Source organism: Pinus tabuliformis, chromosome 8 (assembly GCF_031772625.1).
Source record: "Pinus tabuliformis cultivar Carrire ecotype Pingquan chromosome 8, CPIR1, whole genome shotgun sequence".
In the NCBI taxonomy this organism is placed as follows: domain Eukaryota; kingdom Viridiplantae; phylum Streptophyta; class Pinopsida; order Pinales; family Pinaceae; genus Pinus; species Pinus tabuliformis.
The window spans coordinates 1,884,539,954-1,884,567,319 of NC_142294.1; the positions used below are offsets into that span (position 1 = coordinate 1,884,539,954).

Here is a 27,366-nt window from a genome sequence, read left to right on the forward strand (position 1 = left end):
AAAAGATTGGTTTGAAATAGTTACACCAAGATAGTCTGATCAGCAGCCTATCAGGGTCCTATTTTGGTGATAACATGACCCTTGCCTTGTCTTAAGTATTTCCATTCAATTAAAGCCATTTTTCAATAACCCATAGGATAGAATTGATATTTTAATGCAGAAACAAAATTGGACCAAGAAGAAAGGAGATTACCCAAGTTTTTGCTACCTTTCTACAACTTGCTCTCTCACCAAATGAGAGCGATGCCACTCAACCCAAGAGATGGTAATTGAATCTTGGCCTCGTCTTCCTTGATCTTTTGAAACTGGAAATAGACTTCGATCTGTCTAATCCAATTGTTTAACTTCTCTGCATTACATTCTCCATTATATGTGGGAAAATCAAACTTTACATCTAGCTTAAAAAATGGTTTTTTTAGATGCATTCATATGACACATGTTAGAATGATGAGAAGAGGAAGAAGAAGAACCACCACTTGAATATGTAGAGTGAGGGGGCTCTTCTCCTCCACCTCCATGGCTTACCGAGGCATGATCATCTGCCTCTTTCTTCTCAGGCTTGATTGTCTTCTCATATTCCACAAACATTTTGTCCACTTTCTCTACGATGGTGAAGAAGATCTTGTGATAAATTCGCTCTTCCTCTAATCGAGCTTTATCATCTGCCATGTTCCATCTTCTTGTTACACGCCCTTTTTCGAGATCAAATATTTTTGTTTTCCTTCACCTCTTTGAAGCTTGTTCCAAGTTAGCATTCACTCATGCAACTCGCATCAAGAATAAATGCTCTGATACCAAACTTGATCCAAATCGTTTACTTCATGGATGCATATATAATTTCATTTAAAATAACATGTAACCAAGTGACATAAACACATCAAATAAGTAGAAATCAAACACAACCATGAGATTAAAGACACACAAACAACTTGATAATGAAGTTCACCCAATGTGGGCTATGTCTTTGAGCCCTACTCAATGTGGGAGGCCTCTTTCATTAATTGGCAGTGAAATCAACATACAAGAAATTACAAAATGATACCTTGTACCTCCACTTCTAGGGATGGCCTAAAAATGTAGACCTTTACTCGAGAAACATACTGCATGATTGGATTCCTACAAAAAGTTCGTGAAAAGTGACTATAAACTTGGCCTAGTTCTATGCAAGTGACCTCTAGAGCTCTATGGAATATTTTAGATTCCCTTTAAGATTCCACTATAGGAATATTGCAAGAATATTCTTAGAATATTCTAGGAGTATTATCCCATCTCAATTCCCGTGCACATAGATCTATCTTGAGTTCTGTGGCTCTCGCCCTACCATTCGGCCCCCTACCTTAGCGTTGGATTGAATGGGTTTAAATATACGTGGGCCAACAACATTAACAAAGTGGCAACGTTGGTGCACTAGTGGTGTGCGGAAAGTTGGGTCATTGGCCAGTGGAGGTCATGGAGTTGACCCCCTCACCCGACCCATTCGTTGCATATGTTTTTGGCGCAGTTTGTTAACATTTTTTAGTGTTGTTTTTGAATTGGGCCGACATCGGTGGACCCGCCAGGTGGGTTCAACTACCTGTTATAGACATTTTTGGGCACTGCAACCCCAATCATAAATGTCCATAAACCAAGGGCTCCTAAGTCCCTAAAAGTGTTGTTCCAAACCCTAAAAGAACAAGGTCAACTGATTACAGCATCTCCCGGAAGTTCTCCATGAAAAACTACTCAGAACTGGTCAAAACTGGACCATCTCACCTGCTCCATGGTCAAAGTGCGTTGCATCCCACCTAAATGCACACAAGAGGTGCGATGCATACTGAAAATCCCTTCTATGGGGTGCGATGGGCGAGAGTGTACAAATGGCAAGGTCAATCTACGAGGTGGAGGATCATGGAATCTTCCAGAAACTTCTCCTATGACACTTGCCTCTCTGCATTCGCCCAGGGATGAGTAAGAGATCATCAATCTCCAAGTGGAATCAAGAACTATCAGAGAGAGGACACTAATCAAATCTCAGAAGCTGACTCACCCCCCTTGCAAACATCTATATATGAATCCCTCATCCCAGAGATCCAAAGGCTGGAATTTTGTATCTTGTAAGGAAGTGCTACTGGTTTCTTGGTGTAACATCATAGTGTTAGGTGATCTAAGCTTTTCATGAGGTGAAGAAGGGCTTTCTTGCTGGGAGGATGACGTTGGGTCAGAACAAATAGTTGTAATCCTCTTTGCTATTCTTGATATTAATAAAGCTATTCAAGTTTTCCTCCACATTCTTGTATGATTGATGATATATGCATTTGTGTGGTCAATATATATTTGGTCTTATATTGTTTATGATAGTAGATCTCTGTTCTTGGATAGTGTTATGCTGCTTTGATTCCACAAGTGCTCTTTGAAGCTGGGTAGATGAGGAAGCGAGTGGTAAAGATCTATCAAAAGGGAGAGGAATCAAGCAAGGAACCAAGAGCAAGACAGAGGTTGGTCTCCTTTGTTCCCTCTTATCTACTTCTCATAAAGGAAAATGAAAGTAGTTTTAGTTTGTTTGTTTCTAAGATAGCTACCAGTCTTAGTGGGATTAGCAGCTTTGCATAGACACTAGATTTCCCGATAACAAAATGGCAACTCCGCTGGGGAGCAAATAGATTGTTTGTTTTTCTATATTTGTTTGCTTTATAAACTTACAGACGGAGTCTGAAGTCAAGCCAGCTAGCCTTCGAACTGCATTTGCTATGTAAGTGCAAAGTAGATCAATGCTGCTTCAGTCTATCTCCGAGTTTTGTTTATGAACTGAACAATCAATTTACAAGCTTTCTAATTGCCCTTGTGCTGGCTCTAGTAACCTCCTTAGATCTACCCCTGTGATTTATTTACTAATTATCACTTGCTCGGCCTAAATCCCTGAACTGTGCTGCAAACTGTGATCAAGAACTAGATCAAAAGTATCACACTGTACCATCGCACCATCTCTTCAAGGATATCAGTATGCATCGCACTTCCTGTGTGCTGTAGGTGGGATGCATACTGGAATCCCTTTGTAACAGGTGCGCTGATCAGAAAAGGCTAATTTTGCCTCTAGACTTTGGTTTTTCTTCACTTTTTTCAGCTCTATTCAGGAGTTTTGTTATCTGTAGTCAGTATACCTCTGTTGGAAACCCCCTTCCTTGCCATTATTCCACCTCCATTGTGCAAAGAACTGTAAATGTTTTTATGTATTATGAGCCATTTTCAATTCTCTTTTACAAAGAAGTAGCGTAATTGAACTGTCGTTTCTTGATTTGGAAGTGTCGCAAGTGTCGTTTTCAGTCATAGAAGAGAATCTGATTGTTCTTGATAGTCGATTACACTGTTACTCTTGTATTTGATTTGAATTAGTAGTTTTTCAAGTGTCGAAAGCAAGTTTTCAATTTTGAATCACAAAGTGTCGTCATTGTCTTCATTTTGTCTTGAAAAGAAGCTTGTTAGTAATGTCGCTTTGAAAAATAATTCAGATTTGCGCTTAGCTTTCTTTTTATCATTCACGCATTAAGAAGGCTGAAAACAAATACATGCATGTGCATTTTCATTTAGACTGTTTGTTAGTTTGATTTAGGACAGTGCATATAGTGTGTGCTCTCTGCTCTATGTTGAAAGAATATCATCTCTCTTTCTTTAGTAGCTAGGATTTTCATTGCAAAAAGAAGATTAAATGATTGTTCATCATCTTAGATTGCATTTTAGGAATTGTATATCTACATCACACGGTGAACCTAAAAGGCAAATTTCTTAAGCAAGATCCACTGTAAAATAAATTTAATGAATCTAAAAATGTTTTGGAACCTATCGCACAACATTTAGAATTCTAGGCTAAAGACGTATTCCGGCATCGTAAAGCCTGGTAACTGTTGTTTTCATTGCTGGTTGGGTGATTCCTCCACTTTGAGACGACAAGTACCAGTATGGACTTGTGCTCCCACGTACTGTCGAGTATATATTGGGAGACCACAATAGGTTATATCCTTTATCCATAGGAAGCCGTGTTTGCCACCCTATCGATCGCAATGCACTGAGCATAGCATTCAGGAAGATTGACTGTCGTACCGTAAAAAGTATTCTGCAGTTTTGTGATTGGTTTGGTAATCCCTCTGTCTAGATTTCTAGAGTAGTCTCTTTCATTCCTTTTCAGACTCCTTAAAGGAAAAGGTCCATCTAAGCACTTGTCACTTCAAGCTCATTAAAAATCGAAGGCAACTAGAGTCATCTTTTGTTTTTTCTCGACTCTTAAAAATTGAAAAAACAAGTTGTGTCAAAGCGTCTAAATTTTATTTTAATCGGAATAAATATCACCTTTCCTACGTTGGTCTTAGGTTGAGAAAAATGGAGTCCACCAACCAAGGAGTTCCCCTTGGGGGAAATCCTAGTCCTTTCTCCTCTTGGGGAGATGTTGGTGCACCTCATATGGCCACATTGTCGCTTCTAGGATTGACAATTGGCTTGCCCGTATGGCTCTTCTTGACCTCTGTCATTCAGAACACCGTGATTCCTGAACAATCAAGTAAGCAACTAAATGATACCAGAGTTACCCCCCAACCTTCTACTTCGTCCAATTCTCCCTCTCCTCCTTCATCTTCGCTTGATGAAGCTGGTAAAGCCAAAAATCAAGTAACTGAGAAGAAGAAGGGGAAGAAGAAGAAAGAGAAGAAGAAGAATAAGCCAAAGGCGAAAAGGGGCAACCAGGCATCGTCTAGTGAAAATCCACACACTACACCGTCCAGGCCTAAATCACCATGTGTCATTTGCAAAGGAGACCACTATCATCAAGATTGTCCTTGCATCCCCGGGATCTTAAGGGACTGGTCTCCTCGTTTTCACAATCTGGTGTCATCAACCTCTGACGATCATGTTGAGAATACACCATCAACTAGTGAAAGTGAAGTCCCTAGGCAAAAAAGAAAATCTAAATTTCCTTGTAAACTGTGTGAAGGCGATCACGCCGTCCACCGTTGTCCCTTCTTAGACGAGGCTAAAAGATTTTTGGACGACCGTCCGGTTTCACCGTTACGGCTTCCTCCTGGATCTAAGAAACTCTTGCCAAGTCCGTCACTAGTTGAAAATTCGGCTGACACACCATTGTGGTCGGCTAAAGCATCTATCATTGAAGATGAACCCTCTGAATCCACACCAAACGAAAGTCAAAAGGTCGAGGCGGCAGTTGACTCGGTCTTGCCTTAAGAAGGTCCATCTTCAGATGATACAATCACCGAAGAGAATGAGAACGACACCGTTCAAATTCTTTTCGTAAACACAGACTCCAATGAACATGGGGGCAGTCTACCCGTTCCTTTACCGCAGGAAGGAAGTTCTTCAGAGTCATATCCGACCGTCTATTCGGTCCCACCTACAAGCAACCTAGTTGTTTCATTCGATTGGAATCTACTAGGCAGACCCCATTTACCGGCTAGTGTACCATTTTGAATCATCGTACAAATATACAGAATGGTCATGGCTGGTACCATCATAGATGAAGGGGCTTCTGTGAGTATCCTTTCCTCAATTGCTTGGGAAGCACTTGGTTCGCCATCGCTTCTTCCTGAGATGAGAAATCTAACAGGCTTCGATAAAGGAACCAGTCGACTGTTACGGATCCTTCCCAATGTGCCGATAACATTGAAAAGGAAAACCGTTCACATGAATGTAATGGTAGTCCAAGGACCTTTGGATTATAATCTACTCCTTGGACGCGACTATATTTATTGCATGGGAGCCATTGTCTCCTCACTCTTTAGAGTAATGTGTTTTCCACATGAAGAAAGAGTGCTCAAGCTCGTAGGCCAGCTTTCATTCCCCGGTTCACACATAGCAAATAGTCAAATACCATCCCTGAATGGTCTTTTCACGCAAGGAATGTCTCATCAATCCCTAGTCCGTCCACCCGATGAGCGCGAGTGATTCGGGAGGACATGACTGAAACCCAGGGGGCACACACCCTGGTTTGTTTCGGCAGGAAAACCTTGGGTATAGGGTAGGTTTCTGCGAAGGATATATGACTGGTTTATGAGATTAGACTGGAATAAGATTCCTCCGTCAAATTTATATGAGTGGAGGCCAGTTGCGCCACTCACCTTTGTCTATTTCGGTAGACATCGCCGAGGAAGTGTTTTGTCTGCAGTGCGAATGAAACAATCTTTGGTAACCTGGAAATTTTTCGCTATACCCGGGGGCATGCAAACCTTTTGGCATGCAAGCGAAGAGCGACCATTTATTTTTTAAATTTGTAGGTCCTCTAACCCTTTAAACTCGTAGGATTGGTCGATTCCTAACTTGCATAAAGAACGGATGCGGGGCAAAGCTTTGAAAAAATGCCATCTTAGATGAGACATCCTTATTATACGACTGGATCGAGCAGTTTTAACGCGGAATTCAAGCTCGTTAAAAAATAAACATAAGCAATGAGCAAATGTTCTCCCAGAGTTTAAGCTCATTAAAAAATGAACCAATCCCCGGTAAATAACCATTGTGAATGCATTATCATCAGCTTTTGAGCCTTGGTCGTGTTCTCATTATCACCTCCACTCTGTATTGGCCGATCATTCACCTCCATTTGATTGTTTACCCTTTTTGACAAACAGCTGCGAAGAGTGATCCTGTTAGCCATCCTTGTGACACTGCCTTGATTTGAAAATTCCAAACCTTACCTGGAATTAGCTGCTACCCGAATTTATCACTCGTTCCTCGAAAAACGAGTCTCCTTTAAGCTCTTTTCAACTGACTCGTAAAATATGAAAAGATTGTTGAGCAATTGGCCTATCCAACTCGTTAAAGTGACCGGAAGTGCTATCCCTCCTTTAAATTTTAATCTTTTTGAACTTGAGGTATTATTACACAAAAAGATCGAGCGCTTGTTTTGTTCGGCTCGTTAAAATTACCGCAAATTCATCCCTTTTGTATTATTTTATACTTTTTCGGACTTAAGGGATTATATGATAAAAAAGGATTGTTGGAGTTTTCTTTACGTCCCTTTCAGACTCTCTAAAATTGAAAGGGACCGAGTTATCTTTGTCGTTAAACTCGTTAAAACCGAATAGTGACAAACTTGTCCATACCGACAAGAGCGAGTTTCACTATCGCTAGGCTCGTTAAAACATAGCGATAGGTTTGCCCGAAGGGAAAATTATAGAACAGGCATATGTTATTCTCCTCAAGCTTGACAAAAATAAAGAGGCACTGGTCAGCAATGACTAGGGAAAAATTGGGAAGAAAACTTGAAGAAACTTTGTTGGTAGCAAGTCGCTCTTGAACATGACACTTCCACTCTCCATCCGAGTCGGGTTGGGTTGTTCCGTTCACTGGTCATATCACCATTGGTCCATCACACCATCCATATTTGGGGTTAACGCTACCAATCCATCATGTTAGTGTCGCCGATATGTTCAAGAGAAGTCGCTCAGAGAATTCACCTGTGTCTCATCCACTGCAATACATTTACGCTCCATTCTTTCATGACCGCCACCCTGAACCTTATATCATCAGATCATTTTCACCTCCATTAAAATCATTTGCTCCGTTCCGTGTCATAGATGTGGGATTCACTAAGGCCCTCCTATGACGGATCACTTCTTGTCGACATCAGCTCATTATCCAGGAAGTCGATCTAGGAACAACCCTTTCAGTACTTTGAAGCTTGCATGCCTCAATGGCAAGTTTCTCACTTCCGGCGATAGGTTTACATCAATGGCCTTCGACCGAAAGATTTTGCGTGGTGTTCGACGCCAAGTCCCTTATTCACACCACGTGAATTGTACTGTAGTACCTTGAGGGTCATCATCATTATCGGTGATTCCTCTCGCGCTTGTTAACAGCTTACATCATTGGCTGGTAATCAGGCGATGTCTTTCCATGTTCGACTCCAGAACATCTCTCACATGGATCGACTTGTACTTTGAGTGAAGATCGAACGAGATTGAAGACCCCGGATCTAGTTTCATCTATCCGGGCTGCGATATATATTCAGGGAAATAAAGACATCAAATGTACATCATTGCTGCACAGATAATCATCCGATCAAAGGGATGATGGCTCTACCAGAATCATCAGTCTGCACACAGACAATTGTTTGTCTTATGTACACGAAAATGAATTTATAAAGCTGAGCATGGGAAATGCCCGCCTCAGCTAGATCATGAAAAATATTATGAAGATAATGTATTGTATTGTATCTTATTACAGGTCACCTCCCACCTCGAAAAAACTTTGGATCCTCATGATAAAGCATTTCACCCGACATCAAAAGATTAACGACCTCATGCTTTAGGGGGCAACTGTTATAGACATTTTTTGGTACTGCAACCCCAATCATAAAAGTCCATAAACCAAGGGCTCCTAAGTCCCTAAAAATGTTGTTCCAACCCCTAAAAGAACAAGGTCAACTGATTACAGCATCTCCCGGAAGTTCTCCATGAAAAACTACTCAGAACTGGTCAAAACTGGACCATCTCACCTGCTCCATGGTCAAAGTGCGCTGCATCCCACCTAAATGCACACGGGAGGTGTGATGCATACTGAAAAGCCCTTATATGGAGTGCGATGGGCGAGAGTGGACAAATGGCAGGGTCAATCTGCGAGGTGGAGGATCAAGGAATCTTCCAGAAACTTCTCATGTGACACTTGCCTCTCTGCATTCGCCCAGGGATGAGTAAGAGATCATCAATCTCCAAGTGGAATCAAGAACTATCAGAGAGAGGACACTAATCAAATCTCAGAAGCCGACTCACCCACCTTGCAAACATCTATATATGGATCCCTCATCCCAGAGATCCAAAGGCTGGAATTTTGTATCTTGTAAGGAAGTGTTGCTGGTTTCTTGGTGTAACATCATAGTGTTAGGTGATCTAAGCTTTTCATGAGGTGAAGAAGGGCTTTCTTGCTGGGAGGATGACGCTGGGTCAGAACAATTGGTTGTAATCCTCTTTGCTATTCTTGATATTAATAAAGCTATTCAAGTTTTCCTCCACATTCTTGTATGATTGATGATATATGCATTTGTGTGGTTAATATATATATGGTCCTATATTATTTATGATAGTAGATCTCTGTTCTTGGATAGTGTTATGCTGCTTTGATTCCACAAGTGCTCTTTGAAGCTGGGTAGACGAGGAAGTGAGTGGCAAAGATCTATCAGAAGGGAGAGGAATCAAGCAAGGAACCAAGCACAAGACAGAGGTTGGTCTCCTTTGTTCCCCTCTTATTTACTTCTCATAAAGGAAAACGAAAGTAGTTTTAGTTTGTTTGTTTCTCTGATAGCTACCAGTCTTAGTGGGACTAGTAGCTCTACATAGACACTAGATTTCCCGATAACACTAAACAATGTAAACTTTGAAACGGGAACTGATACGGTTACCCGTTTTGTAGAGGTGGCAAAAAAATGACCCGATTTTCAAAAGTGGTGATGCAGAATACACATGTTTTTTTTAGAACATGGTTTTTGGAACTTTAATTTTTTCATGTGCATTAAGTTTTAGAATGGTAGTGAATGGTAGTGATTTTCATCCTGATTTTAAAAAGTGAGTATTCTGCATCACACCCTTTTTTTAAAAGACCTATTTTTTGACTTTAAATTTTCTAGTGTGTGAAATGTAAAAAATTATTTTCTAAATTTGATAGTTTTTGAAGTGGTCATTTTATTCATATTTTCTTGTTCTCTATCTTAATTTTTTTTTTTTAGTGGGGTTTTTATTGTTTTGCGTTTTCAAATTAGAAAGTCGATAGTTTGAATTTTAGATAATCTACATATTTATACATCCTTAATTAATTTTTCAATCCACATGAAATAATTGTTTCTAAAAAACAACATTTTTTAACAATGGACATAAAAATAACCATTTTTAACATAAATATAACAAAAAAACTAAACGTTTTGATAATTTTTTGCTAGAATTAACATGTCAAAATCACAATTTTTATACAAAAATATTAAGTAAAAATGGTCAAATAATAGTTTTTTTTTATTAATTTCATGTCAAAAAAATAATAATAACAACAGTTGTGCTCTCCCCCGCCCACCCCTCCACCGCCACCGCCCCCTCCCCGCCCACCCCGCCCACCCATCCCCCTCCACCGCCACCGCCACTGCCCCCCCGCCCACCCTGCCCACACCCTCCCCGCCCCCCCTCCACCGCCACCCCCGCCCACCCCTCCCCCCCCGGTCCCCCCGCCCACCCCTCCACCCACACCGCCCCCTCCCCGCCCACCGCCACCGGCCCCTGCCTGCCCACCCATCACCCGCCACCGCCCCCTCCCCGGCCCCCCCACCCACCCCGCCCACCCATCCCCCACCACCGCCCCCTCCCGCCCCCCTGCCCACCCCTCCACCGCCACCGCCCCCTCCCCGGCCACCCCTCCCCCTCCCCCTCCCCTGCCCCCTCCGCGGCAGCGGCACCCCCGGGCCGCCTCGCCCCGCCCGACCGGCGGCGGGTCGATTTCGGGAATCAACCCGCCGCCAGTCGGGTGGGGCGGGGCGGCCCGGGGGTGGCGCTGCGTGGATCTAGAACACATCTACCCAAATCTTCAAGTAATTTCGAATCAAACAATGAATACTTTATTCTCCCACCTTCACATGCAATTGTTTTATTTCTAGACGCACGTTAGGAGGGACAATGTTGAAAATGGATCCACCTTTTTTAAGAGTTGATCTAGTCTATATACTCGTCGCACTTCATTTTATCCCATTCTCTTCTCTTAAACTTCTCTTTTCATTCCTTTTTTTCTAGTTTGTTTCCTCCTATTTGAATTCTCTCATGCATCCCCCTAGCAACTTCCCCTGAATCCTTCTTCTTATTCCAAGAATGGAGGTGAGACACCTCTTTAGTCTTCCTAGTCAGAATTTGCCTCCAAAATTTTTTAGGAGCTAGCTTAGAGAGGTGTAAGAGATTCCCTTGTCTTTGACGAATGTATTGCCTCTTTTTCCTTTTAGTTAGGGCTTTATATATTTTTATCTTGTCCATTTTAAGAGATTCGTCAACAGCTTCCTTAATTGCTCTCCTCGCACTTTTACACTCTTTGTCATACCATGGATTGGTTTTGCTATTTCTTTTATTATTTGATATAGGAAAAATAATTTGCAAAATTTGATAACTAATTCTCTAAATCCCTTTCCAAGACTAACACTTGAAAAATCAATTAGGTAACAAACATGCTATTAGATAGAACTATTTGTTTCTTTATTTCACCAAACCAAATTGAAAAAATAATTTTATAAATTAAAAATCAATAATACAATCTTAGAAGCAGTTTAAACCTATTATTATAATCATGATGTGAAATTGAATAGCTAGATTCTTAGCACATCTAATATTCTCTTTTATTCTGCTATCAATGATATCATATTTTCCAACGTTTGATACATTGTGCAAGGCCTATCTATATAAAAGGATCATGAAATACAAAAAATGGAGAACCTTTTCCCACGAGCATGTGTGTGCTTGACACAATAATACTTGCAACAACAAATATTCAATAAGATGCAGACACTTTTAAATTGGTTGTAATTTGGAGAACCTGATCTTTTTTCAACCTTTTGAACTCATTTCTGTATCAGCCATAGCCAATATTATGCTTTGACTTCCTTAAAATTTTCAATGGTTAGAAGAATAAATTACTGATTAGCAGAAATAGTAAGATATGTACAATTTTGGTTTTGTTAATAACACATTTTGCGGAATAAATTCAATTTTGATAAATCCGCTTTGTATAATTCATTGATATTTTGTGAAAATTATTAAGAGTTATTTCAGCTGTTTATTTGGGTAATTAACCACTTCGATACGCTTTCTTGTTACACTATATTTCTATATAAAAAACTGCTTTGCGAAGGACCATTCCACACATTGTATTTACAAATCTTGTTTGTCTTTCCTATGATTTAATGTAGAATTTCAGATTAGAACAGCAGTTACAAACATTAGGGACACCCATATAAGGTTATATGCATAGTGTAATTACATTTGCACAATTGAACCACTGTGCTCCGTTACACACATTGAATCTCTAGTTCCCATCCAATTTTCATACTAATTCATCATTGCAGACTTGTTATTAGATCAACTATGCAGCAAACAAACCTTATATTTTTGTTACGATTGGTAGTAAAAATCAAAACATCCATGTTAATATAGATCTAACTTTCAACGATCAAATAAATCATTCATACCTGAAGATTGGCAATCAAAAGATTTTGTCAATATATCAACTCTCATATTATGTGGATTGAAGAAGCTTAGTGTGGTACGGGTCGATTCCCGGAATCGACCCGCTGCCGGTCGGGCGGCACGGGGGTGGTGCGGGGTGCAGCGCCACCCCCGCGCCACCGGACCGGCGGTAGGTCGATTCCGGGAATCGACCCGTACCGGCTTTAAGATGGTAATGTCGAAACGAGAACTCGAATCCCTTCTTTCGGAATGTTTGATGAAGGATAAGTCATTGTTGCTTCAACTTCAGTCTAAAGTCGCGAAAGAAGATTATGGTGCCACAGGAAGATGCGGCAGCGGTAGATGGAGACCATCGTTAGAGGGCATTCCAGAGCTCAATTAAGCTTATAATCCTTTCTCTTCATAAGTTAATTCGCAGGATTGCTGTTATGTTTACTGCCTGAAATGAAATGAGTATTCAGCTGTCATGGTGATACCTGAGAATCTGGTTACATCTTCGACAGATATTGGTATATGATTCAACTAAATGTAACGACTTGTCTGTTTTATGCATTCGTTATTATTTTATAACGCATCTTTAGATAATAGCTTTCCTAATCTATTTGTAACTTTCATTTTATTATTTATATATGTCGAATAATAGCTTTCGTAATTATAACGATTACAACTTTCCTTTATTTTCTAATTTAATTCTTATTTATAAATATTCATGCGTAGTTTAACTTTTAACTTCCCGGGCAATTTTTCAGCTGGTTAAATTACACAGTTACATAATAAAAAGCAATGTACAAAAAAATGCGTGATGGAGGATAATGATGTCACTTGTGGCCATCTCCTCCTCTGCTTGTCAAATCATTGACATGAATTTCTAGTTATAGAAAATTATCCTTTACAGTAAACCCTACGGAATTAAACAAAAAAAAATATGCTGAATAAACTACCAAAAAGGTCTTCATTACTCTAACTCTGTAGAGTTGATATCGATGACTTAACAAGGAGTGGAGCTCTGCAAAGTTGGAAAAAATTTCGTAGTCACTGCCATTATTAAAACAGCCGCAAAATTGACACCTAAAAAAAAAAACATCGTTCCAGTATACACACTTTTCGTTTTGAGCACTGTTTTTGTGGTTTTTTTGGGGTTTTTGGGCCAGAGTTCCCGTTTTGAGTTTATAGTTCCCGTTTCAAAGTTTACATTGTTACTACCACTTCTGGAAATATTTGTTCTATTATATAATATACAATGTCACTAAGTTTGGTCGTTGATCATTTTAAAATATTATTATTTTAACCGCCAACGTCTCCTTAGTAGAATCTGGTGATGCTGACTGGGTTTCCACGTGTCATGTCCTCATTGGTTTGTATAGCTGACTAGGCAATTGACCAGGCTACTGACATCAACAACCACATGTCATGTTCTAGTTGGCTCTCCCTTGTCTGTATGATCACGTCACTTGATGATGTCATCATTCATATCACTGACGTCAACATCCATACTAATTACATCATCATGCCAGGTGTCCTTGCCTGCAAAAAGTTTAGTTATTTTCGGAAAACTTCAGCGAGCCATAACTTCTTCATACGATGTCGGTTTGAGGTGTCATTCATGTTGTTGGATTCAGAACGACGAACTCTTTGATTTGATATTGGTTTTGTTATGTTTTGAGAACTTTGAAACTTTGGCCTTTTAGGATACTCCTAGATCAATCTCCAAACTCTCATCCCTTCTACTGAGTGCCATGCCTAGACAACGAGCCATAGTTCAAATAAGAGTAGCCTACTATTAGGAGTGAGGAAGCTCTAGAGCTCAAACTTAGGCTAAGATATAGGACAACTCGCTACAAGGATCTAACCCCTCAAGCAACTCAAGAAGCAAGCACTCAAGTGGAATGAGAACTCTCCAACGAATGGCACAATCTGATAGACAATGAGGTGTTGTCTAAGGTTGTAGATTGGGCTCTTGATGTTGGCCATACAAGGGGTAGACACAATTAATATATGTAGATAATGGATATCTACTAGCACCTTAAGTTCCTCATTTGTAGTGTGTTTATAGATTGGAATGAGGTTAAGGATGAAGGCATCCTATCTTTAATCAATTGCAACAACTTTGATGGCAATGGACTATAGGCTTGCAAGAATTGAATGGAAAATGGGAACTTCTCTTGATCCTAATTGCTTTCTAGGCATCAACAAGGAGCCCATCCATGTCGAAGTTATGGATTTTGAAAAGTAGGCATGCATACATACATGCCTTTCTAATTTTCTTTTCCTTTTATGTTCTCTTATTTTAGTGTTGTGCAGAAGAAGGGTAGTTATCACTTAATATATTATCTTTTTATTTTTGAGTGAAAAATTCATTTTTTTCCATTTGATATTTTAGAACAATTGAAATTTTGTGTTTTGAATGATTTCTTCAGTGGCAAGCCAACACATGATTTCTCCTTAGAATGTAAATATCTTTATCTCATACAATACAAATTTAAAGAAAGAAAGAATCTTATATATTTTGGAATTGCTTATTCTAATTAAAAAAAAAAATTATAGTAAGTTCACAAAATTTATATGTTGAAATCTAATTTCAACGCCGATGTACCAAGCCAGAAACCGTTCACCGGAATTTTCTCGGAGCAATTTGCCGACGAAGGAATAATCCGGCAAGGAGCTCCGATATAATATGGAGCTGACACGTGGTTCACCACTGACGTAATGCAACGTAGTTTTCTCGGGCGATAAAGTTAGGTGACAAAGTGCCTTCCGATATTGTTGTCCACTGTCCGATTTATTTGATTGTTCTCCGCCATTGATCGATTGAACCTGCATACGACCAGCATTAAATCAAGTTGCGTGGAGTGTTCCTCAATTTTCGTTGACCATACTTCTTTTAATGCATTGTCATAGGATTAGGTGAATACTTAAGTTTCACATACGGCACGTGAAGTTTTCTTTTATATGTGTTAGTTGTATGTTTTAATATGTTTTATTGTATTAAGTTGCATATATATGAGCCATGAAAAATGTGCTCAATGTTGTTGCGTTGACATTTTTTTTTGTATGCCACACGGGAGGTAAAGGGTGTTGGTGTTCGCAGCAGCGTGAAAGAGAACCAGAGGGTGTATGCACAGCAGTGCACAAGAAATATTTGGTAATGTTTTATGTGCTGAAGGTTTTGTAAAATCCATGAGCGTATAATGAATTTGTTTTACAGCAGTAAACTTATGTAAATTTTTATATTACAGCAGTAAAGTTTTTTTTGGCAGTGAATGTAAAAGGGGATTTACAGCAGTAAACCCAGTTCAGTGAATTCTCAGAAATTTTTTTATGGTGATGAAATACTCTGTTTCTCAGTGAAATTTTTTTTACCTCCCTGTGCACAAAAAGGATCCTGGAACAAAGGAAACAGAACATTGCCTCTGTGTTTAGTTTGAATCTTGGTTTTTGGTATTTTCCCCATCAAAAATACCCAACAGTGGTATCAAAGCAGGCTTAGGCTCTTTAAAGAAGTTAAAGAAGCTGAAGGGAGAAGGTTGTTGCTGCAGCAAAACTTCTCAGGCAGACAGAAGACTCAGACAACGAAGGATTCAGGTATTCTTCACAGCTATCTTGTTTGTTACTAAAGAGACAGTCAGTTTTAAATACACAGTCAAGGAATGGCTAGCACAAGCACTGGTATGGGTATGTTTAACACCCAGCTCCCACAGTTTAATGGGAAGAACTATGACTACTGGTCAATAAATATGAGAGCCCTGTTTGCCTCTCAAGATTTATGGGAAATAGTTGAAGATGGTTTTGAAGAACCAGCAGATGAAACTGAGTTCAATGCATTAACTCAGGGAGAGAGAGATCTCCTGAAGAGAAATAGGAAGAAGGATGCAAAGGCCATTTTATTGTTGCATCTAGCAGTAGACCAGAGTATATTTCCAAGGATAGCAGCAGCTAAAACATCAAATGAAGCATGGCAAACCCTCAATACAGTCTATCAAGGCATGGAGAGAGTGAAGACAGCAAAACTACAATTGCTGAGGAAGGATTTTGAGAATCTGTACATGAAGGAGTCAGACAACATTGAATCATTCTTCACTCATGTGATTGGTGTAATCACACAAATGAGAACTCATGGAGAAACAATTGAAGATAGAAGAATAGTGGAGAAAATATTGAGGGTCTTACCCTCAAGGTTCGATGCCATAGTCACCACCATTGAAGAGACAAAGGATCTCTCAAACTATTCAGTTGATGAGCTACATGCATCACTGATAACACATGAGCAGAGGTTGAGTAGGAATGAAAACTCATCTCTTGAGCAAGCCTTCAAGACCCAGATGTCCTTTGGAAGAGGAAGAGGTCAAGGCAGAGGAAACAGAAGAGGAAGAGGCAGAAGCCAGAACAAAGGTGGAAGGAACAGCCCATCAAATGCACAAGGAAGAGGCAGCAATCCAAATCAGAACCAAGGTCAAGGCAGCAGCCAACAAAGAGATCAGTATCATGCTCAAGGACAAAGGTATGATAAATCTAATGTTCAATGCTATTATTGCAAAAAGTATGGACATTATGCTAGTGATTGTAGAAAGAAACAACATGATAAGAACAGCAGACAAAATGCAAATGTTACAAGAGAAAACAGCAGTCAAGAAAATGTCATGTTAGCTTGTAACATGGCTGAAACACATAGTGAGGACATATGGTTTTTAGACTCAGGTTGCAGCAACCATATGACAGGGAATATAGCCCTCTTTTCAGCCTTAAATCAGAATTTGAAATCAGAGGTCACACTAGGAACTGATTGTAAAGTGTCTGTTATGGGAAAAGGGGAGATAAAAATATTTACAAAACAAGGAGAAAGGAAAACCATAGCAGATGTCTACTATGTCCCCGGAATGAGATGTAACCTCTTGAGTGTTGGACAGCTTGTCCAAAATGGTTACAATGTTTACTTTGTAAATGATGTGTGCACCATCATGGACATACCACCCAGCAAAAGATGCATTGCTGAAGTGAAGATGACAAGGAACATGATGTTCCCTCTCAGGATCAGGGCAGACTTGAAGAACAAGAAGGAAATGGCAGTAGTTACCCAAGAGGCCTTCCAAAGCGTGCCAAAGGATGAGAACTGGTTATGGCACTTGAGATTCGGGCATCTAAATTTTGGAGGTCTAAACTTATTGAGCAGAAAAGGAATGGTAAAGGGATTACCATTGATAGAGAAACCGGACAGCCTATGTGAAGGCTGCATTCTGGGAAAACAACATAGAGAAAGTTTTCCATCAGGGAAGAGCATAAGGGCAAAGGCACCCTTAGAGATTATCCACTCAGATTTGTGTGGACCAATGCAAGCTCCATCATTAGCTGGCAACCTATATTTCTTAACATTCATTGATGACTGTACAAGAAAGACTTGGATATATTTCCTTAAAAACAAAAGTGAAGTGTTTGAGAAATTCCAAAATTTCAAGGCATTTGTTGAAAACCAAAGCGGGCTGCACATTAAAGTTTTGAGAACTGATAGAGGAGGTGAGTATATCTCCAAGGAATTCCTAAGATTTTGTAGAGAAAATGGAATTCATAAACAGTTTACAGCAAAGTACACTCCGCAGCAAAATGGAGTTGTTGAAAGGAAGAACAGGACCATCATGGATATGGCGAGGAGCATGCTGAAGGCAAAGCATTTTCCAAATGAGTATTGGGTTGAAGCTGTACATTGTGCAGTTTATATATTGAACAGGTGTCCTACAAAAGCAGTCATGAACAAAGTGCCAGAAGAGGCATGGAGTGGGAGAAAGCAAGGAGTCACCCACATGAGAGTTTTTGGGTGTGTGGCCTATGCACACATACCAGATCAGCTAAGGAGGAAGTTGGACAGCAAAGGGGAGAAATGCATATTCATTGGATACAGTGATGAATCCAAAACCTACATGTTGTACATCCCATCTACCAAGAAGTTCTTTGTAAGCAGGGATGTTCAATTCATTGAAGAGGAAGCTTGGGATGGAAGCATAGAGAAAACAGTGAATGTCAAGAACTGTTTGTCTCATGATGAAGATGAAGAGGAGGTGGCTGAAATGCATCCCCAAACAGCAGCGCCAACACAAGGACAGCAAGGGACACCATTGAGGATAAATGAAAGTGCTTCTCCAAGCACACCACAAGGAGGAAATTCAAGTGCATCTTCAAGCACTTGCACACCAAGTGAAAGAGGTAAGAAATTTAGAAATCTAAGTGACATTTATGATGAAGGAATGAATTCCTTATTTGCCTTGTATTGTCATGTTGATGATCCTATTCATTTCGAGGATGCAATTAAAGATAGGAAATGGATAGAAGCTATGGATGAGGAGATCAATGCCATAGAGAGAAACAAAACATGGGATTTGGTTGAGCTACCAAAAGGCAAAGAAGTCATTGGTGTGGAATGGGTCTATAAGACCAAGAGCAATGCTGAAGGTAAGATAGAAAGGCATAAGGCAAGGCTGGTTGTCAAAGGGTACAAGCAGCAGTATGGGAGAGATTATGAGGAGACTTTCGCACCGGTTGCAAGAATGGAAACCGTGAGAGCAGTGCTGTCCATAGCAGCACAAAACAAATGGAAAGTCTACCAAATGGATGTGAAATCAGCATTCCTAAATGGAGTGTTAATGGAAGAGGTCTATGTGGAACAGCCTCTCGGATATGAGAAGAAAGGTGAAGAGCACAAAGTGTGCAAATTGAAGAAAGCTCTTTATGGGCTGAAGCAAGCGCCAAGAGCATGGTACAGCAGGATAGATTCATATCTATTGGATAATGAATTTGACAAATGTGAAGGAGAACCCACTGTCTACATCAAAGAAAAGGATGGTAAAATTTTAATTGTTGTCTTATATGTTGATGATGTTATTTTCACAGGTAATGATGATCAGCTCATTAAGAATTTTAAATCAGTCATGAAGAAAGAATTTGAAATGACTGACATGGGTTTCTTGAGATACTTCTTAGGCATAGAAGTAGATCAAAATGAAAAAGGAATTTTTATATCTCAAGCAAGATATGTAAATCAAGTTTTGGGCAGATTTAACATGCAAGAGTGCAAGGCAGCGATCACTCCCACAGTAATGGGATTAAAGCTCAGCAGAGAGGACAGCAGCAAGGATTTTGATCCTAGCCTGTACAAAAGCATTGTGGGCAGCCTTATGTATTTAACAGCCACTAGGCCTGATTTAATGTATGCTGTTAGTTTAATTTCCAGGTTCATGGAGAGGCCAAAGGAGGCACATTGGCAGGCAGCAAAGAGAATTTTGAGGTATGTCAAAGGTACCAAAATGTTTGGAATTCTATATCATGCCTCAGAACATTCAGATTTGGTTGGGTACACAGATAGCGATTGGGCTGGAAGTGTAGATGATCGGAAAAGCACTTCCGGTTATGTTTTTAATATGGGTTCAGGAGCCATCTCATGGGCTTCTAAGAAGCAGTCCATTGTAGCATTGTCTACAGCAGAGGCTGAATATGTGGCAGCTACAGTAGCAGCATGTCAAGCAGTGTGGATGAGAAGAATGTTGAGAAGCTTAGGCCAAGAGCAGGCAAAAGCGACAGTAATTTTTTGTGACAATAGCTCAGCTATTGCATTGTCAAAGAATTCAGTGTTTCATAAGAGAACGAAACACATTGATACCAGGTTTCACTACATCAGAGAATTGGTGAACAATGGAGAAATTGTCCTAGAACATTGCAGGACTCAAGAACAGGTAGCAGACATCTTGACAAAGACACTGGATCAGAAGAGCTTTGAATTTTTGAGGAAGTGTCTCGGTATGACTGAATGCCCAGCTGTTGAAATTAAAGGGGGGTGTTGAAATCTAATTTCAACGCCGATGTACCAAGCCAGAAACCGTTCACCGGAATTTTCTCGGAGCAATTTGCCGACGAAGGAATAATCCAACAAGGAGCTCCGATATAATATGGAGCTGACACGTGGTTCACCACTGACGTAATGCAACGTAGTTTTCTCGGGCGATAAAGTTAGGTGACAAAGTGCCTTCCGATATTGTTGTCCACCGTCCGATTTATTTGATTGTTCTCCGCCGTTGATCGATTGAACCTGCATACGACCAGCATTAAATCAAGTTGCGTGGAGTGTTCCTCAATTTTCGTTGACCATACTTCTTTTAATGCATTGTCATAGGATTAGGTGAATACTTAAGTTTCACATACGGCACGTGAAGTTTTCTTTTATATGTGTTAGTTGTATGTTTTAATATGTTTTTTTTGTATTAAGTTTCATATATATGAGCCATTAAAAATGTGCTCAATGTTGTTGCGTTGACATTTTTTTTTGTATGCCACACGGGAGGTAAAGGGTGTTGGTGTTCGCAGCAGCGTGAAAGAGAACCAGAGGGTGTATGCACAGCAGTGCACAAGAAATATTTGGTAATGTTTTATGTGCTGAAGGTTTTGTAAAATCCATGAGCGTATAATGAATTTGTTTTACAGCAGTAAACTTATGTAAATTTTTATATTACAGCAGTAAAGTTTTTTTTGGCAGTGAATGTAAAAGGGGATTTACAGTAGTAAACCCAGTTCAGTAAATTCTCAGAAATTTTTTTATGGTGGTCAAATACTCTGTTTCTCAGTGAAATTTTTTTTACCTCCCTCTGCACAAAAAAGATCCTGGAACAAAGGAAACAGAACATTGCCTCTGTGTTTAGTTTGAATCTTGGTTTTTGGTATTTTCCCCATCAAAAATACCCAACATTATATACATATTTATTATTTTAGTTACTAAAACAAACCTACATTTAAAGAAAAAGTATATCACTAATGTCAAAATTTATTCACGAACACAATTCTCAAAGCGAGTACATGTCAAAATGGTGACGGCATTCTATCTTAAGAAACATCTATGACACATTGGGAACATGGCGTACACGAGATTCGTCAGTCACTGAGTGTCAAAAAAGATCTAACACTTGGAAAATTTAACCCAAATATATTCCAGCCATCCCTGTGCAATCCAATGAAAGTAAATTATCCAACAACAAGGATATTAATTGAAAGAAAGTTCATCTTACAGAAGGTTGCAGAAAAAGATTTTCTATTCATGGCTTCCAAAATGGACTTTCCAGTTTATATAATGGGGATTTTAATTTCCATTCAGAGGTTTGGTGTCCCTTGTAGTCTCGCCACCATTTCATGAAGCTGCTTCCTTCCAGCAAAACATCTGAAGAAATCTTGCAATCATTGATCATCTCTGTCACATATTTTTCAAAATTTTGAAGACTTTCCTTCTTTTGGTCCGCGCCTTCTTTAAGATCTTTCAAAGCCTCTTCTACACGCGCCCAAAAGCATGAGTCCCGATTGAGGAACGGTAGCTTTGTACGAGATCTCTGACCTCTTGAACTGCCATTAGTTTTTCTGTGTTCCAACCATTGCTCAAGGACTTTATAACGAGCGGGTCTTTTGTCTAGATAGTTACCGCTGTCCTTGGAAGTGCTATAATGCCGTGCAATATCCAGAGGCTCCACAAGTTTTCTATAGGCAGTGCCAACATTTATCCACTTATTGCGAGAGTGGAAATCACTCGGCAACGAGGGACTGTTACAGATTCCAATAATCCCATCCCAGAATTCATTGAGCGTTACCCTCAGCAAATTAGTGTTACCGTCACCATAGTCCTTGTCATTTCGGTTCTTGAAAGAGTCATAATACCCGTCACCCTTCTCATGGCAAATCATTTTATACCACCGTAAAAAAAGACTGTCATTTCATTAAATTGCAATCTTGTCGCGCCAAGAGAGAAGAGAGATACTTTACCCCCTTGTTGGAAGGAATACTCTCCTTTACCTCCCCAGTAGAAGAAATTTTCTCCTGCGCAACAGTTGAACTGCAACAACATATATGTAAATCAGCACAATATGGGAACTGCGAAATGGACTCTCTTAATTTAAAGTCATGCTAAATATGTCAAATTTGCGAAATTTTGCCAGTCAGGAGATATGGATTGTGGAGAAGTGAGCTCGGAATATTCATCAATTCACATTTGTGTGCATTAAATATTTCAGTTTTGTAGATATGGAGGAGATGACCAGATTCGAAAAAACAAATTAACCCCGTGCTTAAAGCCAGAATTTCCCCAAAGGCACTTTTTGAAACCCCCTACAAAAATTCAATATTCAGAATCTAAAGGCCAATGCTTGATGCTTTACCTGTCAATCCCTTCAAACTTGAACGGATTTGCACTTTCCATCATCTTAGATAACGAAGAACTCCAATCAGGGGATTGACTTTTGTTATATTCTTTCCATTCTTCCCACCACATCATGAAGCTGCTTCCTTCGAAGAAAACATCTGATGAAATGCTGAGATCGCTTCCCATCTTCGTCACATACTCTTCAAAATTTTCAAGATTTTGTACCTTTTGGTGTTGTCCTTGTTTGAGACTTTCCAGGTCTTTCAAAGCCTCTTCTACATGTGCCCAAAAGCATGAGTCCCTAGGGAGAGATGCAGGTTTTGTGGGGCGTCCTTGAACTCTTGAACTGCGAGTTTTTTCTGTCGCTTCCATCCATTCCTGAAGAACTTTATGTCGTCTGGGTCTTCCATCTGAAAGATAGTTGCCTTTACCCTTAGAATAATAGAATGCAATATCGAGAGGCTCTACAAGTCTTCTATATGCAGTGCCAGCATTTATCCACTTATTTTCGGTTTCGAAATCACTTGGCAACTCATGACTCTCCCACCTCTCAATAATCTCATCCCAAAACAAGGCCAGTTTGAACCTGCGGCAATCAGCCTTTATACTCTTGCTATCATTCTGGTTCTTGAAGGAATCATAATATGTGATACCCTCAGTCTTCTCACAAACCTCTTTATACCACTCAAGCTCTGCCAAAGTAGCTTGTTTCTGACTTAGTTGAATAAGCAGGTGAGAATCGTCTATTTGGTCGTAAGCATTTCGAATCTCTCCTCTGCGTAAGGCTAACTGTCCAAGGTCATCCTGCGCAACATCACCAATTCAAGTAATAATTCAAATGTTTGGAAGAAGAAAATAAAATTAAAAATAATGGTTAAGGTTATTATAAATAAAACAATGTCCCATTAAATTTATTAGAATTTTGGAGTTATTATCTATTTTAATCGTCATATTAATATGTGATGCCATCTTCCTTGTCATATTAATATGTGATGCCATCTTCCTTTTATACCCACTCAAGACTTAGTTCTATGTGATGCCATCTTCCTTTTATACCCACTAAAGAAAATTAATAAACGAACGTAATATGAAGCCGTTAAATGTAACTGTCATTCTGTTCACAAAATGTTATTTTTAAATGTCTTTTCTTTTCTTCATAAAATGTTAATTTATAAGAATTTTCAATTCAGTTGTACCTCAGCTCCAACGCCAACAGCGTCCAGCTGCGTTGAGATTCCCGATTCCCATATCATAAGAGTATCCTGAGTTGCAGTTCGCCATTCTTCTCCACTTATGGAGTTTTCTATGACGTATTTCAAAACAGAACCATATCCTATATGCTCTGAAAACCATTCCTGTACAATTTCATCGGAAAGCTTTTCATAGCTGTGCATTGTCAAAGGAAGCATCGTCAAAACGGTCTCAGACTCGTCACATGGAAGTGCCAAAAGGTTTGTATAGGCTTGTCTCTGTAAGCCCATCTGACCCTCTTGAATGAACCCCATAGTAAGTACACTGCAGGACATTATTAAGAAGAATCCTACAAGCCCCTTGAATAGAAGAATATGGGACTCTGCCATGCCAATACGGCAAATAGCAGTCAAAGGAGCAGCAATTGCTTGAAGCGGTGCAAGGAGTATCCGAGGAACAATATCATGTTTGGAAATCGGTCATAAATTAGCTGGGAAAGTAGGTGATTTTGGAAAAAATCATAATTTTTTTGATAAGGCAGAAGAATAAAGTTTTTTTTTGGCAGATAGTTATACAGTTAAATGGCATAAACTCAATTGTGTTTAGATTCAAGTATGGCCATAAACTCAATTGTGTTTAGATTCAGGTATGAATGTATCTAAAGTAAGATTGTTTTGGTAATTACACATTTCAGATTTCCATATCCAACTAGAACATAAATTTGTTTTCTAAGGTGTAGATCACTTGGTTTGAGTGGGTTTGGTCTTTGCTAGTAGACTCAAGCATCATGGAGAAGGGTTGAGGACATAAATTACTTTGAGGGAATTAAACTTCGGAAAGGGCATTGAGCCTATCCTGGCAATAAGCATCCAATTGTCAGCCTAGTAAAAAAATTAATAAATAGTCCCAATTTATTAAATCTTAGATCTATCACTGATGTGCCAACACTAAAAAAGCTACATAGAACTTTCAAAATCAAACCAAAATAACAATTTCACCTACATAAACAAGAAAAGTCAGTTAGTATTTTATATAGAATGCCAATAGCCCATGAGTGTGGATATGTCTTGTGAGTCTCAGCTTTTAAACTTTAAGCTTTAATATTTATGCTTTATGTCAAAAATGTATAATGTAAGATCACATTGTGTCACAGAAGATAGAGATGAACTTTTCTAATAAAGCCAAAAGCCAAAGTTCCACTTTAGATGAGCCTATGCTTATTTTGAAGTCCCCTTAAAGTCATAGTATTATAAGACTTTAATATTATAAGTGTTGCATAATCTTTGGTATTAATTTTTTTTCCCCTGTAAATTTATTTGAAATTGCTTCCTTATGTATAAATACAAGTTAATTTTTTAATTTAATATTAAATATCACAAATTGCTTCCTTATATATAGGGATATAAATACGAGTTGATATTTAAGTTAATATTAAATATCAAAAATACAAAAATACCCTCAAATTTAACCCTAAACACTAATTTAACCAAAGTTTAACATGCATATGTGGTAGTCCATAAGATGTCGAAGGCATTTGACTAATATAAAAAGCTAATTGCAGAACAAAATCCTCGATGTAAATTTTTTTGTTCGTTCTCATTTTTATTTTAGAAAGGAATTGAGTATTACCTGAGCTCCAACGCCAATAGCTTCAAGCTGCAATAAGATACCCATCTCGCAAGGGGATTCTGAACTGGAATTCTCTATTGATCGTATCCCTCTTATGGAGTTTTGCAAAACCTCCTCCAAAACCGAATCCTACCTTATGTGCTCTGAGAACCTGCATCAACATTTCTGTAAATCAGAACCATATAGGCTCTATATGCAGGGATGGACCCTTCTGAATTTAGATTCGTGTGCATTAAATGGTTAGAAATTGCAAAGCTTTGCAAGGTGAGAAATGTTGACCATGGATAAGTGAGCATGGAATCCTTGTCAACTTATATTTTTGTACACTATATGTGCCAGTTGGACACAGTTGGGTAAATAAGGAGAAATGGAAGAGATGACCAGATCCAACAAAAACACAACATTGATGTGAAGAACCAAGATGCGAATGAAAAAAATTAACAAAATATAAACATAAATAAAATTTGATGGTAATGATAATGCACAAATAAAAACTGAAAATGATGTATTATTAAAATAAATAAAAATGTAATTAAAATAAGCGAAAAACTTAGGTGTTGAAGCTAATGAATATAAATGAAAAAACATTCCCAGCCTCCACTCTGACAAATTAATTTCAAGATTGACACAGGGAAGCCTATGACAAAAACAAGCAGATCGTGCAAAGAGAAGAGAAAACGATTGTGGAAGCTCATGCTTACTGTGGAGTTTTCGTTTCTGATTCCATGGCCTGCTATTGCTACTGGATTTACTTCACAATGGTCTCGGATCTCAGAGCTGAAAATACGCAATGGGTTCTTTCTTTATATAGAAATGGAAGGAGCCGAGTAATATCCTGGAAATATAGAAAATGGAAGGAGCCGAGTAATATCCTGGAAATATAGAAAATGGAAGGAACTGAGTAATATCCTCTTAAACACGAAAACAGTTCCTCTACCTTCTTCTTCTGATGAGGTTCAAGTTGAAACCATCGTGGCTTGTTCAAATCCCTGGGCTGCAGAATCCATGGAAACGAAAAGCAGTCGCAGCTTTAGCCGTCTCTTGTGCTGTGTAGCAAGACCCTCCACTAGTGGAGAAGGTCCCTCCGCCTCCTTAATAACAGCATGTGTGAAGATGCTCAAAACGTTAACCTGGATGCCGTTATCGACAAGCTATCTAACGTGTTGGAGGTCATCAAGTTAATGTGCATCTTGTGGTGTACATGCATCTAGATTAGTTTTAGTTGTTGGTGTACATACATTTGGACTAGCTGTGTTGGTGTACATGCACCTAGATTAGTTCCAGTTAACTTATTGCTCGCATGTGGCACATGTATACATTAACATAAGATAAAGCACACTTAGCTTTAGTTAGCTTTAGTTATTGAGATTAGCTCTAGTTGTTGGTGTACATACACTTAGACTAGTTGTGTTGGTGTACATGCACCTAGATTAACTCCAGTTAACTTATTGCTTGCATGTGGCACATGTACACATTAACATAAGATAAAGCACGCTTAGTTTTAGTTAGCTTTAATTATTGCATGTACAACTAAGCTTAACTTAAATATGTGTATCAAAGAAGCCCGAAAAGACGTCAACAAGTTGTTGTTAATCACTTCAGACGGCTTGTCGAGACGGAAAGATTTACTCTTGGATGGAGTAAATGGTATTTGTTCCTTGGTGGGTACAAAACCTATATATTAAAATTGTATCTAAATTCTTTTCAGATGTGTATAATTGTAAATAGTAAATCCATATTGTGATTCTTATGAGCCATTCAACTATACCGAGATGCAGGACATGCCATACCTAAAGTCGGTCAAAGGGCTTTGGTTCAGTGATCAAGCATGCAATATACCCGTTACAAAATTGAACTCAATGCATAATTCATTGAGGGTTTTTGGACACAAAATGCAACGAGAGGAGTCTTTCGCAAAAGTGGAGCTGTGTGAGGGACAATGTGAAGCGATATTTCATCAACTGCTTGTTTACAAAGGAGAATCTCCGCATTTTCCGTTTAAATGGGCGTGGTTAAAGGAGCTCAGGTTCTTAAGTTATCGGCCACAAAATTTGGAGTTCCTTCACGAGGCAAGTGCCTTGAAAATTTTGAATCTTGTTTTTCTTGAAATCTATATATCGTTAGGGAGTTTGAGTTTTAATGATTTGAGTATATGTTTCCATACCAATGGCATAATTTGCAGATACCCTCCTCGAATCTCAAACACATAGAATT

General features: G+C 39.1%; 1 protein-coding gene across 3 annotated transcripts in view; it reads right to left on the reverse strand.

Moving 5' to 3' along the window:
- The window catches only part of LOC149243925 (uncharacterized), a 224,191-nt gene extending 197,872 nt beyond the window's left edge, over nucleotides 1-26,319 (reverse strand). Inside the window, exons 1-5 of one of the 3 annotated variants that reach the window (XM_089374665.1) lie at nucleotides 26,090-26,319; nucleotides 25,854-25,929; nucleotides 25,153-25,303; nucleotides 22,349-23,136; nucleotides 21,957-22,026 (exon numbers count right to left, since the gene is read on the reverse strand). In XM_089374665.1, coding sequence (XP_089230791.1) covers nucleotides 21,957-22,026; nucleotides 22,349-23,136; nucleotides 25,153-25,197 — 903 coding nt within the window. In that variant the 5' untranslated portion in view covers nucleotides 25,198-25,303; nucleotides 25,854-25,929; nucleotides 26,090-26,319. Of the gene's footprint in view, nucleotides 1-21,956; nucleotides 22,027-22,348; nucleotides 23,137-25,152; nucleotides 25,304-25,853 lie in introns of all 3 variants that reach the window. The other 2 variants (XM_089374664.1, XM_089374662.1) reach the window with 2 other exon arrangements.
- Nucleotides 26,320-27,366: the final 1,047 nt, after the last annotated feature.